The 12,632-nt window shown below is 55.3% G+C and overlaps 1 protein-coding gene across 1 annotated transcript; it reads left to right on the top strand.

Moving 5' to 3' along the window:
• Positions 1–2,969: 2,969 nt before the first annotated feature.
• On the top strand, positions 2,970–4,298 carry FOXB2 (forkhead box B2). The gene has a single exon (XM_056118800.1). The coding sequence runs from the start codon at positions 2,970–2,972 to the stop codon at positions 4,296–4,298; it is 1,329 nt and encodes a 442-aa protein (XP_055974775.1).
• The last annotated feature ends 8,334 nt before the right edge of the window (positions 4,299–12,632 follow it).

Below are 12,632 nucleotides of genomic sequence, written 5' to 3'. Positions count from 1 at the left end.
ACTGGGGCTTTTGCACGTCTGGCTTCCTGGGGGCTCCCTTTCGAGCGTCTAAGGGCCCTCTCGCTATCTGGCGGCCCTGGCCCCACAGGAACCGTCTCTGCCCGGCTGAAGATCAGGCAGTGCCGCTGCTCCGGGGGCCGCAGGAAATACACGTTCGCGCTAAATACCCGAGTCCGCGCCCCGTGCGCGTGGGGTGGGAGGGGGGCTTGTTGGCGCTCTCCTCCTCCTGCCGAGACCCCCTGCAGAGCAAGTGGGGCGCCCCCGGCACCCACGTTCCTGGCCTCGAGCGCTTCTGCTCTCGCAGCACGTGGATGGAGGGGGCGAAGGCGCCAGGACGCGCCCCTGGATGGGCTCTGTCTGTCCATGTGCCCTCGGACTTTCTTGCGCTTCTTCCCGGGTTTCGCTGGCCCTGGAGTCCATCCGCTGCTCGGCTGCTGAAAGGTGCCTCGGCGAAAGGAAAGTGTCGCTGAAACGCTCTGGCGGCAGAGGGGGGCGCCCCCCGGCTTGGAGCGACAGCAAAGGCATCTTCCTCCTCTCTCCGAGTCCTCTTCGGACGGGCTGGGAGGAGGCTCCTCCAGGGGTCTCGCCTTTTCACTAGTCGCCCCGGCACCCACGTTCAAACGTCGGCGGCTCTCGGAGAGTGGCTGGTAGCGCCGGAAATCTGGCTGCGGGATAAAGGCGACACTTTGAAACGGCTCCCCCCCAACTTCCCCCCACCGCCCCGCCACGCACACCCCATACTCCCACGACCCAGAAGGCCCGGCCGATGACGTTCAGCCTTTGGGCTTAGACTGGGAAAGGGAGTTCAAAGCCGAATAGAAGAGCGTCCCTTCGCTTTCTTCTCCTAGAATCACTCGGGAAATTTTCGACTCCAAACATCTTTGACAAATCATGAAACTGGGGCTCAGATGCAGGGATTGGCGGGAGAGCGGGAAGTGGGGGGTGGAAGCCCCCAACTTGGCTTCTCGTCTCACCTAAATGCCAAGGCAGCCAAAACCGGAATGAAACTTGGAGTGTGGTTCCCCGCGGGTCCGCTGGGATTCGGGACCCGGCTGTGCGGGTGGAGACCCAGCAGGTACCTGCGTCTGACACAGCTGCGCGCTGCGACCCACGGGTCACCCCAGGGCCCTACCTGCATCCTTTTGACCCATTTAATGTTCACTGTCTCGCTTTTCCTCGACGTGCTAAGAGCGAAGACGTTCTTCCGACACACCCGGGTTCATGGTCCCTTTAGCTGGCACCAACCCTTCCTCCTGCGTCCAGCCCGCTCTAAGCCACCCCAGACGAGACCCTATTCTGTGACATCCGCCCGCTCCCGCGCCGCGCGTGGAGCTTCGCCCGCCGACAGCGCCACCCGCTCGGAATCGACCCCCCGAACTCCTTGTTCCCATCAGGGTCGCGGTCCCGTCCTTGCGCAAAACTGTCCTGAACCTGACTGTCCTGCGCCAACCCCGGGTCTGACATCAGCGGGCACGCGACAAAATCAAGGCCTTGGAGAAAGCTACGGGGGGGGGGGGTGTCTCTCGCTCCTTATAGCTTTACCCTCCGACCCCCTTGCGCGGGAAAAGAGGCCTCGAGGCCAGGCTGCTCCGAACTCCGCGCGCGCGCAGCTGCTAGCCGGGAGACAGCTGATGGAAGGGAGAGACCCCGAGAGCCAGGAGGTGAGAGATGGAGCGAGAGGCTGGGGTGAGGGGCCTCGAGGAGGTTCGGGGAGCTGGGAGCTGGAGGTGTCTGGACCCCTCTTCCTGCCCTCACGCGTCATAACCCGGGTGCGGGGCGGCTGCGGGAATCGCAGCCAGCATCTGGCCCCTCCCTACGCCACGGGGCTGCAGAACAGGGCGGGGGGGGGGGGATGGGGGAGGTGGTGAACGGTGGGGTGGGGTGGGGTGGGGTGGGGCGGGCGGGGGGGCGTCCGATCCCAAGTGGAGGAGGGGCGGGGGCGCAGCGCCTCTGTGCCCCTTCTTCTGCGCGAGACGCGGCGGCAGCGGCGGCGGCGGCGGCGTCCCTGCGCCTCGGTCATGTGATAGTCTCGGAGCGCGAGCTGCGGGGGTCTCGGCGTCTCGGGGACCATTACAAAACGCAGCCAGGAGAGCGCGTCGCCGCCACTGCCGCCGTCGCCGTCTCTGCGCTCGACACCGGCCCGGGAGAGCTGCGGCCGCTGCGGCGCGGACCGCTGAGCCGGACCAGGCCAGCGCCCCCCTCCGCCTGGCACCCCGCGCCCCTCCACGAAGCCACCGCCGCCTCCGGAGCCGCCAAACTTTTCCCCCTCCTCCGCGAGCAACTGCGAGGGCCCAGTCCCGCGCTCTGCTGAGAGCCGCCGAAGAGAGGGGACGCGGGGTGGCCTGGAGCGCAACTTGGCTCCGCTGGCCTCGCCGCGCCCCCCAGGAGCACGTTCTGGGAGCGACGCAGTCAATGACCCGCCAGGGGGCAGCGCTCGGGCCGCCCGCTGCAAGTCCCGCCGCGCCCGGCCTGCAGGACCGAGAGCATCGCCTTGGATGCCACGGGCCGGAGTCGTGACTGCCCGTCCCGTCCCGTCCCGTCCCGCCCGGCCCGCTGGACCTGCCGCCCCCAGACGCTCGAGCCAGGGCAGAGCACGCCGCGCCGGGCCGGGCTCCAGGCCCCCCGCACGCTCGGCCGCCCGCAGCCCCCGACCCCGCGCGGGGAGACTCCGAGCTGGCGCGCGCTGCCCGAGACCGCAGGCGCAGCTCGGCGACCGTTGGGGCCGGTAGCCGCGAGCGTCGGGCGCTCCGGGGCCGCGAGGGGGCACGCGCAGAGAGCCCCGGCGGCAGAGAGGCAGCGGGAGAGGGGCGGCGAGCGCGTCCCGGGCCCGCGAGCCAGGGCGGGGTGGGGGCGCGGCGCGGGGCTCCCGGGCTGAGCGGTGCCGACGGCCGGGCCCCGTTGGAGCCGGGCGCGGGGCGACGCCGCGGGCCAGCAGCGCGGGCCGGACGGCGCTGGAGGCGGCGAGGGCGATGCCGCGGCCGGGGAAGAGCTCGTACAGCGACCAGAAGCCCCCCTACTCGTACATCTCGCTCACCGCCATGGCCATCCAGCACTCGGCCGAGAAGATGCTGCCGCTGAGCGACATCTACAAGTTCATCATGGAACGCTTCCCCTACTACCGCGAGCACACGCAGCGCTGGCAGAACAGCCTGCGCCACAACCTCTCCTTCAACGACTGCTTCATCAAGATCCCGCGCCGGCCCGACCAGCCGGGCAAGGGCAGCTTCTGGGCGCTGCACCCCGACTGCGGCGACATGTTCGAGAACGGCAGCTTCCTGCGGCGCCGCAAGCGCTTCAAGGTGCTGCGCGCCGACCACGCGCACCTGCACGCCGGCAGCGCCAAGGGCGCGGCGGGCGCGGGCCCCGGCGGACCCCTGCACCCGCACCACCCGCACCACGCGCCGCACCCGCACCCGCACCACCACCACCATCACCACCACCACCACCACCACGCCTCCGCCGCCGCCGCCGCGCACCACCACCACCCGCCGCCGCCGCCGCCCATGGTGCACTACTTCCATCAGCAGCCGGCCGCCGCCCCGCAGCCCGCCGCGCACCTGCCGTCGCAGCCCCCGCAGCCCGCGCCGCAGCAGCCCCCAGCCCAGCCGCCGCCGCCGCCGCCGCCGCCGCCCCCGGGCAAGATGCCCGAGGCGGCGGCGGTGGCGGCGGCGGCGGCGGCGGCGGCGGCGGCCGCGGTGGGCAGCGTCGGGCGCCTGTCGCAGTTCCCGCCCTACGGGCTGGGCCCGGCCGCCGCCGCCGCCGCGGCCGCCGCGGCGTCCACGTCCGGCTTCAAGCACCCGTTTGCCATCGAGAACATCATCGGCCGGGACTACAAGGGCGTGCTGCAGGCGGGCGGGCTGCCCCTGGCGTCCGTCATGCACCACCTGGGCTATCCGGTGCCCGGGCAGCTGGGCAACGTGGTGGGCTCCGTGTGGCCGCACGTGGGCGTCATGGACTCGGTGGCGGCGGCGGCGGCGGCCGCGGCGGCCGCGGGGGTCCCCGTGGGACCCGAGTACGGGGCCTTCGGGGTGCCCGTCAAGGCTCTGTGCCACTCGGCCAGCCAGAGCCTGCCGGCGGTGCCGGTGCCCATCAAGCCCACGCCGGCGCTGCCGCCGGTGGCCGCGCTGCCGCCCGCGCTCACGGTCCCGGCAGCGGCGCAGCAGCCAGCCCCGGCGCCGGCCTCCGTGTGCCCCGCCGCGGCCACGGCCTCGCCCGCCGCCTCCCTGCTGGAGCCGCCGGGCCGGGGTGCGGCCGAGAGCAAGAGCGGCTCCCTGTGCTCGGTGCTGGTGCGGTCCTAGGGGCCCGCGGGCGCACCCGGACGCCCCGGAGGGCACGGGCGCCCCGCTCAGGGCCAGCCAAGCCGGCCCCCGGCAGCCCCCGCGGAAAAAGAACGAAGCGGCCCGAAAGCGGATTCTCCCGCGGTTTGAATAAATATGCCACTTGTGGTGTCTGTGTTCCCACTATGTTGTACAATCCGATTAACGAAAACCGGTGTTCAGGTAAGCGTTCCTATTGTGATTAATACTCGGCCTCGTTAAGTTGGGGTGCGGTGCGGCAGGAGGCTCGGCCGGGCCGTCCGTCCACCTTCTTCCCCGCGAGCACTGGCTGGGGAGCAGAGACTTGTCGTGGAGGGAGGGACCATGGCAGAGACAGTCTTCAGCTCCGTTGAGGTTTCTCCCCACTGGGCCCGGCGTGGGCTGCCACCCCTGGCGACTGTGCAAGACGAAAGGGCTCTTCGCTAAGGAGATCTCGTTTTTTTTTTTGGTTTTGTTTGTTTGTTGAAGGAGGAGACGGGAGCGCGGGCGACGATATGCCACTGCGTTGCGGGTCAGGGGACCGGGAGAGGACACGGAGGCGTGGAGGCGGGGGCCGTGGAGTACCTTGGGAAAACAGTTAAGTTTGCAGGCTGCGACCTCAGGGGTGGAGCAGAGGAGAGGAAGGGCTCAAAGCAGTGGGAAACGAATTGTACGATTCGCTTGCAGAGAAGAGAGGGACCGGGGCTTGAAAAGCAAAGCCCCAGATTCCAAAAGAGAGGTTGAGAGAAACGGCATCCAAAGGCGCCTTTCTCTCGCCCATTCACTTGCTGCGCGCATCTGATTAAGTCCACTCGCCCTCCCTCCTCCCCGCCACCCCAACGTTCCCACGTTCGGTTCATGTGTAACTTGCAGGGGTGGCTGAAATGGTCCTCCCCTAGCTCACAGAATACAGAAAGGGGGGAGGGGTGGACCCTCCACCAGGCCCTGTTGCTCTCATCCCGCTTGCAAGGGGTCAATGCACCGCCACCCCAATCCCCGCCCCCTGCCTCCTCCGGATGAGTAAAGTGGAGCCCGCGCGGGCTGGGAACCTCCTTCGGGAGAATTCTGGTCCGAATAGAAGAGAATCCGGCCTCGTCGCCACCGCCCGCTTGCCCCCTCCTTTAAGGCCCGGGGATAGCACTTTACTCGCAACAGAAGTTCAGGAACCGAGCGGGAGGAGGGGGTGGGCGGGGGGCGGTGGTGGGCGAGGAGGCCGCTGCCCCTTACCTCCAAGTCCCTTCGGGCTTTCGTCGGCGCCGCGTTCGTGTTGTGACTTTGTGACAAGTTCATGTCTGCCAGTCGTGCGCACGGTGTTCTCCATTAAAGCTTCTTTGGATGTGCCAGTGCCCGCGTGAAGGTGTTTTGCTTTTTTTTTTTTTTCCCTCCCCCAAGACCCTGGCCGGGTTGCGGCTTTGCGCGCGTCTCCTGCGCGATCAGGGGACGCTGCAAACACCCAGTTCCTTAGCCTCACGCGCTCCGTGCTTCGGAGAGTCGCGACCCGGCGGGGGGTGCCCTCCTGGCTCCCCTTACTCGACGTGAGCGCCCCCGTTGTCTGTGTCCCTCCCACGGCTGAGCGCCTCGAGAGCTCCCGGTCTCTGCGGCTGGAGACTGCACCGGGCCAAACTCTCTCTCCACCAAGGCATTACTTCGCTTTCGGCTCGAGGTTCCGGTCTACACCGCAGCACCCGGCAGCCCGACACCCTCTGCGCTTTGCTGGGAGCCTCGAGGGCGATCGCGGAGGGACGACGACTTGGAGGGGTTGGCGCGTGGTCCGCGGCGCCCCATGAAGTTGGCTGCCTTCCCGCCGAGAGCTGTCCAGACCTGTTGCGACCCTGAAGGGGCAGCGCTCGGCCACCCAGACCCGACTGGGAAGCGCCCGCGGCGTCCAGGGTCATCTGGGAGCTGGTGGGACCGGGTGTGCGTGCTGCTGGGGCCTCCCATAGGTCTCCAGGAACCAACTTCCCGCCTCTGGCATCTTGCCTTTGGCCAGCGGCGTGTCCAGCTGACCCAGTGAGCCACTTCGGGACCTCTTACAAACGTTTCTGCACATCCCTTACCGACCACCCGCACTGCGCGCTGTGGCGTGCAACCGAGATTCCCTCGCCCGGGAGTCGCGTCTGGGTGGAGGTCGCTACTTCTTTGGGGACTCAGGGGGAGTGAGGTTCTGCAAGGGCGGCCTCAGAGGGATTCCCTGCCGGAGAGAGGGGACAGGCGGCCCAGGAATAGCTCAGGGGTAAGGGGCTCGCCTGGCACTCGGCCCACCCACCCGCTTTCAGTCTCTGGCGCCGTCAAGAGTGACCCCTGAACACAACCGACCCCAAACACAAAAGAGGTCGGGAATAGAGTAAAGAAGTGAGGCTGCTATGTGGTCACGGGTTTGGAGGGCTCCTGGGAGCCCCCGTTTTGGGTCTGGATGCCTAGGCCCTTAATTGAGGGATGGCAGTGCAAAGGGACTGCTCTCAGAAGCTGACCTCTGTTCCTTCCCTGCCTGCTGCAAAGGGCTCTTCACTGTGGGAAGGAGTTCTTCACCCCCTGGCTGGCCCACCCCCTGGCTAGCCGAAAAAGAGAAGGACCCCAGATTGGACTCTCCTTTTCCTGGATCCCCTCACCCCTGCAGGGCCTGTGATCCCAAAGTAGAGAACACCGCTCTTTTGGGGTTTTGTTGCTGTTTTTCAAAGAGAAGGGAGAAGGGAGAAACGAACCCACTGTGTGAACTGACATTAACATCCAGGAGGGCATCCTGATATTGAAAAAAAGCTACACAGAGACTAGTAAAATCGGAGATTGCTGTAAACAAACAAGGGATGTTCTGATCCCATGTGAGATCCACTACTGAAACCCTCATAACCCCCTGGAAGATCTTTGTATCTAACAGGAGGGGTCTCGGTCAGTCATCATGGTGCCAGGCGGGGTCTTCCCAGCCAGGTAAGCACACTGGGGGCTGAGCCAAGAACCTGGAAAGGTCAGTGTTGTGCAGTCTGAGACCAGACTCAGATTTGCCTCTACCGAACTCAGGTTTTCACACTCATATTAAAAAAAGGGGGGGGGGCACATGTCCCAAAATTTTGGAGCTAGATTCCTTGCTTACTGAAAGCTTATAAGCCAAGGCCACGAGATCAAAAAGGTTTTGTCCTGGTTATATTATAACCGACATAAACAGGGAGCAACAAAGCTGATGCATGGGAGTGTGTGCATTCTCTACCTTGGTGGTGGTCACCAAGAGATATGTGCTCTTGGTTATGTATCTATCTATCTATCTACCTATCTGTCATCTATCTTCCTCTCCCCCCTTTCCAATGAAACTATCTCTCTCAATAAAACTACTTTATTCTACTGAAAAAAACAAGTGGGGTTACTTTGAGGTGGTGTTACTTTGCTGATCCTCTAAGTTGAGTAGGTGTTCTGACCTGGCCACTCAAGCATACTCTCTAGGCTCCTGTTGAAATAGAGAGAGGTCCATTCCGGTTATAAGAAAATGGAGGTATGGCATGTGAAAGTGAATTAGCTCCCTTGTTCACAAGATCACTCTTGGTATGTATGCTCTGTTATGGTGACAGTCACATGAAATTATACTCCGGCTTCTTGAATGATGAAGAAGACTAGTTACTAAGTCTTCAATTACTTCATTGAATGCAGATCCTAGAGAAAGTCCGGGAGGTGCGAAGAGAAGTGAGATAGGGTTTTGCACAGTGTCACTAAAGCAAAGGGCCAGCTAGGGGGTGAGAAACTCCTTCTTGCAGTGAAGAGTCCTTTGCAGCAGGCAGGGAAGGGACAGAGGTGAGCTTCTGAAAGCAGTCCCTTTGCACTGGTCTGATCTGTTGACTGTATTTCCCTGTGAAGCTGAGAATATTGCTCAGGGTGAAAGGACAAGAGTTATTTTATCAGTAGTCCCTAGGAAATCAGGCCATCCTTCGAAGGCTGGGATTGTCACAGTCGGCATCTGGCACTTAGGAAACCTGTCATTTAGGCTGGCTTGTGGTCAATTATCTCCTTAAGTAGACTGGCATTAGTCCAGCCAGGGAGGAGGGCTGGTCCCATCCATAGGAATCAGAGCCAGCTAGCTGAAAGTGGCACTGCTGAACTCCAAGCATCTATGGATTGCAGAGAAAGCTGACCCACACCCATTCTCTGGGATCCAAGGTGGTATCTGTATGTCTGGAAATTCTACAGAAAGAATCCAGGAGGGTCTGGGAACAGAATACCTGAGAAGAAGAAGCATTCATCAGAAGGTCACTGATTCCCCTTAGATTTCATTCCCTTGAAAACTTTTATTTCTCATTTGCACACAATTCTAAAAATTGGGGCACGGGGTAATAATTTTGATTCTTCATTGTACCTGTCTAGAACATGGGCAGAAAAAATATCTTGGAGGCATATTCAGGTCTGAAGTGGTATATCTATGATGCTAAATATGTACATACTTTTGCATGGAGGTTTGAGAGAGTAGGGTGGGGTTGGCGTTGAAAATGGGAATGAAGGAAATAATTCCAAAAACTAATGATAACCACTTTGCGGATTAAAAGACTGGAGGAATTCAAGGAGAGGTGGAAAGTCATTGAATTCCAAAGGACAAAACACTATTTTCAAGTTTAACATTCTCCTTTTGCTCCTTGAAAGTATTTTCATTAACTTTATCTCTCAAAACTGAAATGCTACCTTATACCCTTTGGGGGAGATTGAAGAGATCTGCTTGGGATTTGAATTTGGTCTTAAACCATTGTTTAAATGGTATGAGTTGGCAAAACTCCAGATGTACTCTGTCCCAAGCACTTTTCCTCCTTAAATCTCCCCTGTGTATTTTAAGGAAAATTCAAGCCACATGTTTCTCTTTCCCTCTTGCATCCAAATGTAATTTTATTGAATTTTAGCATGGTCCATGAAATTCAAATTCTGAGTTTTAAGTATAATATATTCATATGATCTACACTGTACACGCAGTCACATGATACACACATATATCATTAAGCAGAAAGCAAAGCATCTGAGAACTATAGTTGTCTAATTATAGTAACATTTCTTTAAACTGGAGCACCAGTGCCATACTTTAAAAAAGGGACTTTTACAAAATCACTAAAAATTCCAAAATTAACGGCTCATGAAAACATTTTACAAAGGATATTGCTGGGAAGACGTTTTAGTTTTCTTATTTTGATCCAAATTGTTTTTCTTGCAACTAGGAAAAGAGATTTGCATCCAGGAGATTCCCAAGCTCTGTTTGTAAGTCATGGACCTCATTACTGCAGCATCATTGAAAAAATGCTTGTTCAAATATGCTTCCCCATCTGAGTCACTTCCAGGCCTGTCAGCACCTTCACGCAAAGCGTGCTTTTACTGTTACTGCAGATGGATGCTTGGTAAAAAGGGGGCGGAGAACTATACTTTAGCCCCAACTGAATTAGGTACATTCCAGAAAGTATTCATCACATTAGAACATACAGATGAGAAAAAAGAAAGGGTGAAGTAAGGAAAGCAGGAGGGAAAGAATAGCGAGGAGGAAGAAAAGGAAGGAAGAAAGAAAAAGGGAAGGAAAGATGAAAGGAAGGAAGCAAGGAAGGGAGGAAGAGAGATATAGAAGAATGGAAGGGAGGGAAGGAGGAAGGAAGGAAAGAGAAAAGGAGGGGATGGAGGAAAGGAGAAATAGAAGGGAAGAAAGGAGGGAACGAGAGAAAGAAGAAATGGAAGTGTGCATCGCATATTGAAAAAGTAAAGTAATTTTTATTATAAATTTCTAGCCTCACATTGATTTGGTTTTCTCTTATGAAATTAGAGATGAATTCTTTCTGTGTATTTGTCTATACTACTACCTGAAATATACTACTTGAAGTAGTCTTGTCTTTAAAACAATATTCCTTCTCTAAAAAATATTCCTTAGCCAGAGGGGCCAGGACATTATTTAGCTAACTTAGGACACCTATATTTATTGCCTAAAATGATAAAATCTAAGAATTCATTCTAGGGAAAATTTTTGAGATGTTAACTTTGTTGTCATTTATTTTATAGGGATTGACCTTGATCCCCATAGGAAAATGTTTAAACAATTCTATTTGCATATGAAGGAATATCACAACCATTACAAAAATGCTTATAAAATTTTGCTCAGAAAAATGTTGTGGGGATGAGAATCATGGTACAGTGGGTAGAGCACTTGCTTTGCACGCAACTGACCCAGGTTCGATCTCTGGCATCTCATATGGTCTCTCAACACTTCCGTGAGTAATATCTGAGTGCAGAACCAGGAGTAACCCCTGAACATTGCTGGATATGACCCCAAAAACAAAAAAAAGTTTGTGAAATTCTGTTGAAGAAAATATTTCAACCATATAATGTATATGAACAGGTACTAGAAGAGACTATACCACATTAATAGTGATAGCTTTATATTGGCTGGAGCGATAGCACAGAGGGTAGGGCGTTTGCCTTGCACGTGGCTGACATGGGTTCGATTCCTTCGTTCCTCTTGGAGAGCCCAGCAAGCTACTGAGAGTATCCTGCCCACACAGCACGGCAGAGCCTGGCAAGCTCCCTAAGGAGTATTCAATATGCCAAACACAGTAACAACAAGTCTCACAATGGAGACGTTACTGGTGTCCTCTTGAGCAAATCGATGAACAACGGGAGGACAGTGCTACAGTGCTATAGCTTTATATTGGCAAAATCACATTTTGCTTGTTTTCCATGTGTTCTAGATTGCTTGTAATTTCCTATTACAAACAGATCATGTTTTACTTTTAGAATTAGAGAAAGGATTACTCAAATAAAAAAATAAACCTCTATCCAGCCAGAATAACTGGCATTCAATGGAATAGGAATCATTATTTTAAAAATGAAGCATCAAGAGGAGAGAAGGGTTGAAAAAACAGTTGATTGAAATAGAGGTGAAATCAAAGGATAACAAAGACAAAAAACATATACATTTTACCATCCTTCTGCTGGGCTTTTGACAAGAAGCTCATTGCAGGGACAATTCCGGGAGGAAGAAAGGAGACTTTTATTGTCAGTTGTGACAAGGGGAATTATCTGAAGATCACCGCTTAGGAAGACTGGAATAAGAAAATGTGAAGGAGTCAAAAATTACACAGATGGATTGTTAAATTAATTTTTTTATGTAGGAGTACTGCTATTTATTCAGCTACTGATTAGCTGATTGAATTGTGCATGAACTCCTCTAAATTAATTTTTCACTATTTTTACTATCTTCATTTGTTTTGGGGACACACCCAGTGGTGCTCTGGGATTATTCCTGGTTCTATGCAGGGATTACTCCTGGAAGACTCAGGGGACCACAGGAGGTGTTGGGGATTGAACCTCAGTTGGTCACATGCAAAGCAAATGTCCTACCCACCGTAATATAGCTCTGGTCCCTTTACTATCGTTTTTTACAAGAGTGTTTGTTCTCTTTTCACTCTTTGTGTTTCATGAATCAGTGTAATAATTGTCTTGAATTTTTTGAAACTAGACAGACAAGAACCAAAAGCAGGGCCAGAGCGATAGTAGAGCAGGTAGGATGTTTGCATGCAGCCAACCCACGTTTGATCCCCAGTAACCCAGATGGTCCCCCGAGAACCACCAAGAATAATTCCTGCTGAGTGCAGAGCCAGGAGTAACCCGTGAACATTGCTGTTGTAAACTAAAAAGCCAAAAAGAGAGAGAGAGAGAGAGAGAGAGAGAGAGAGAGAAAGAAAGAAAGAAAGAAAGAAAGAAAGAAAATAGGATCAAAAGCAACTACTTAGGCATTTCCTTCCAAATAAAAAATAACATACAGTTGTCCAAAATAGTAGTATTTTTTTTTGTTCGTAAACAAAGGTCTTTCTTACTCTTTCTTTCCTTTTTTTGTTAGAGGCAATATTTTCAAGGGAAAGGTATTTTTAGGCACTATTATATTTGTCAAATAAACTTTTTATTATATTTTCCATTTCTACACTAAAAGAGTTTACTTTTAGCCAAAATGCAAAAGCCTGAATATTCATATTTTTATTATTGATTTATTTATTTATTTATTGAGTCACAGTGAGATACAGTTACAAAGATGTTCATGATTGGGTCTCAGTTATACAATGATCCATCACCCAACCCTCCACCAGTGTTCATTTCCCACCACCAATGACCCCAGTTTCCCTCCCACCAACCCCCAATTCCGCCAGCCTGTCTCCATGGCACCATGCCGGGCACCTTCCTTCTCCCGCCCTTCTCTCCTCTCTCTCTCTTTCTCTCTCTTCATATTTTTAGAATATTGAACATAAGTCAACTTCTAATGGTAGTAACATAATAAACAACGTCATTGATGTTTGGGTTTTTTTTTCTCAAGAAGTTGCACTGGAGAAATAAAAGTGTTAAAAT

Source organism: Sorex fumeus, unplaced genomic scaffold (genome assembly GCF_029834395.1).
Source record: "Sorex fumeus unplaced genomic scaffold, SorFum_2.1 ptg000038l, whole genome shotgun sequence".
NCBI lineage: Eukaryota > Metazoa > Chordata > Mammalia > Eulipotyphla > Soricidae > Sorex > Sorex fumeus.
The sequence above is the reverse complement of the archived record's forward strand: the minus strand, read 5'-3'. Positions and strand labels throughout refer to the sequence as shown.

Coding starts and splice junctions, on each gene's coding strand:
- FOXB2 (XM_056118800.1), top strand. CDS start 2,970: ATGCCGCGGCCGGGGAAGAGCTCGTACAGCGACCAGAAGCCCCCCTAC.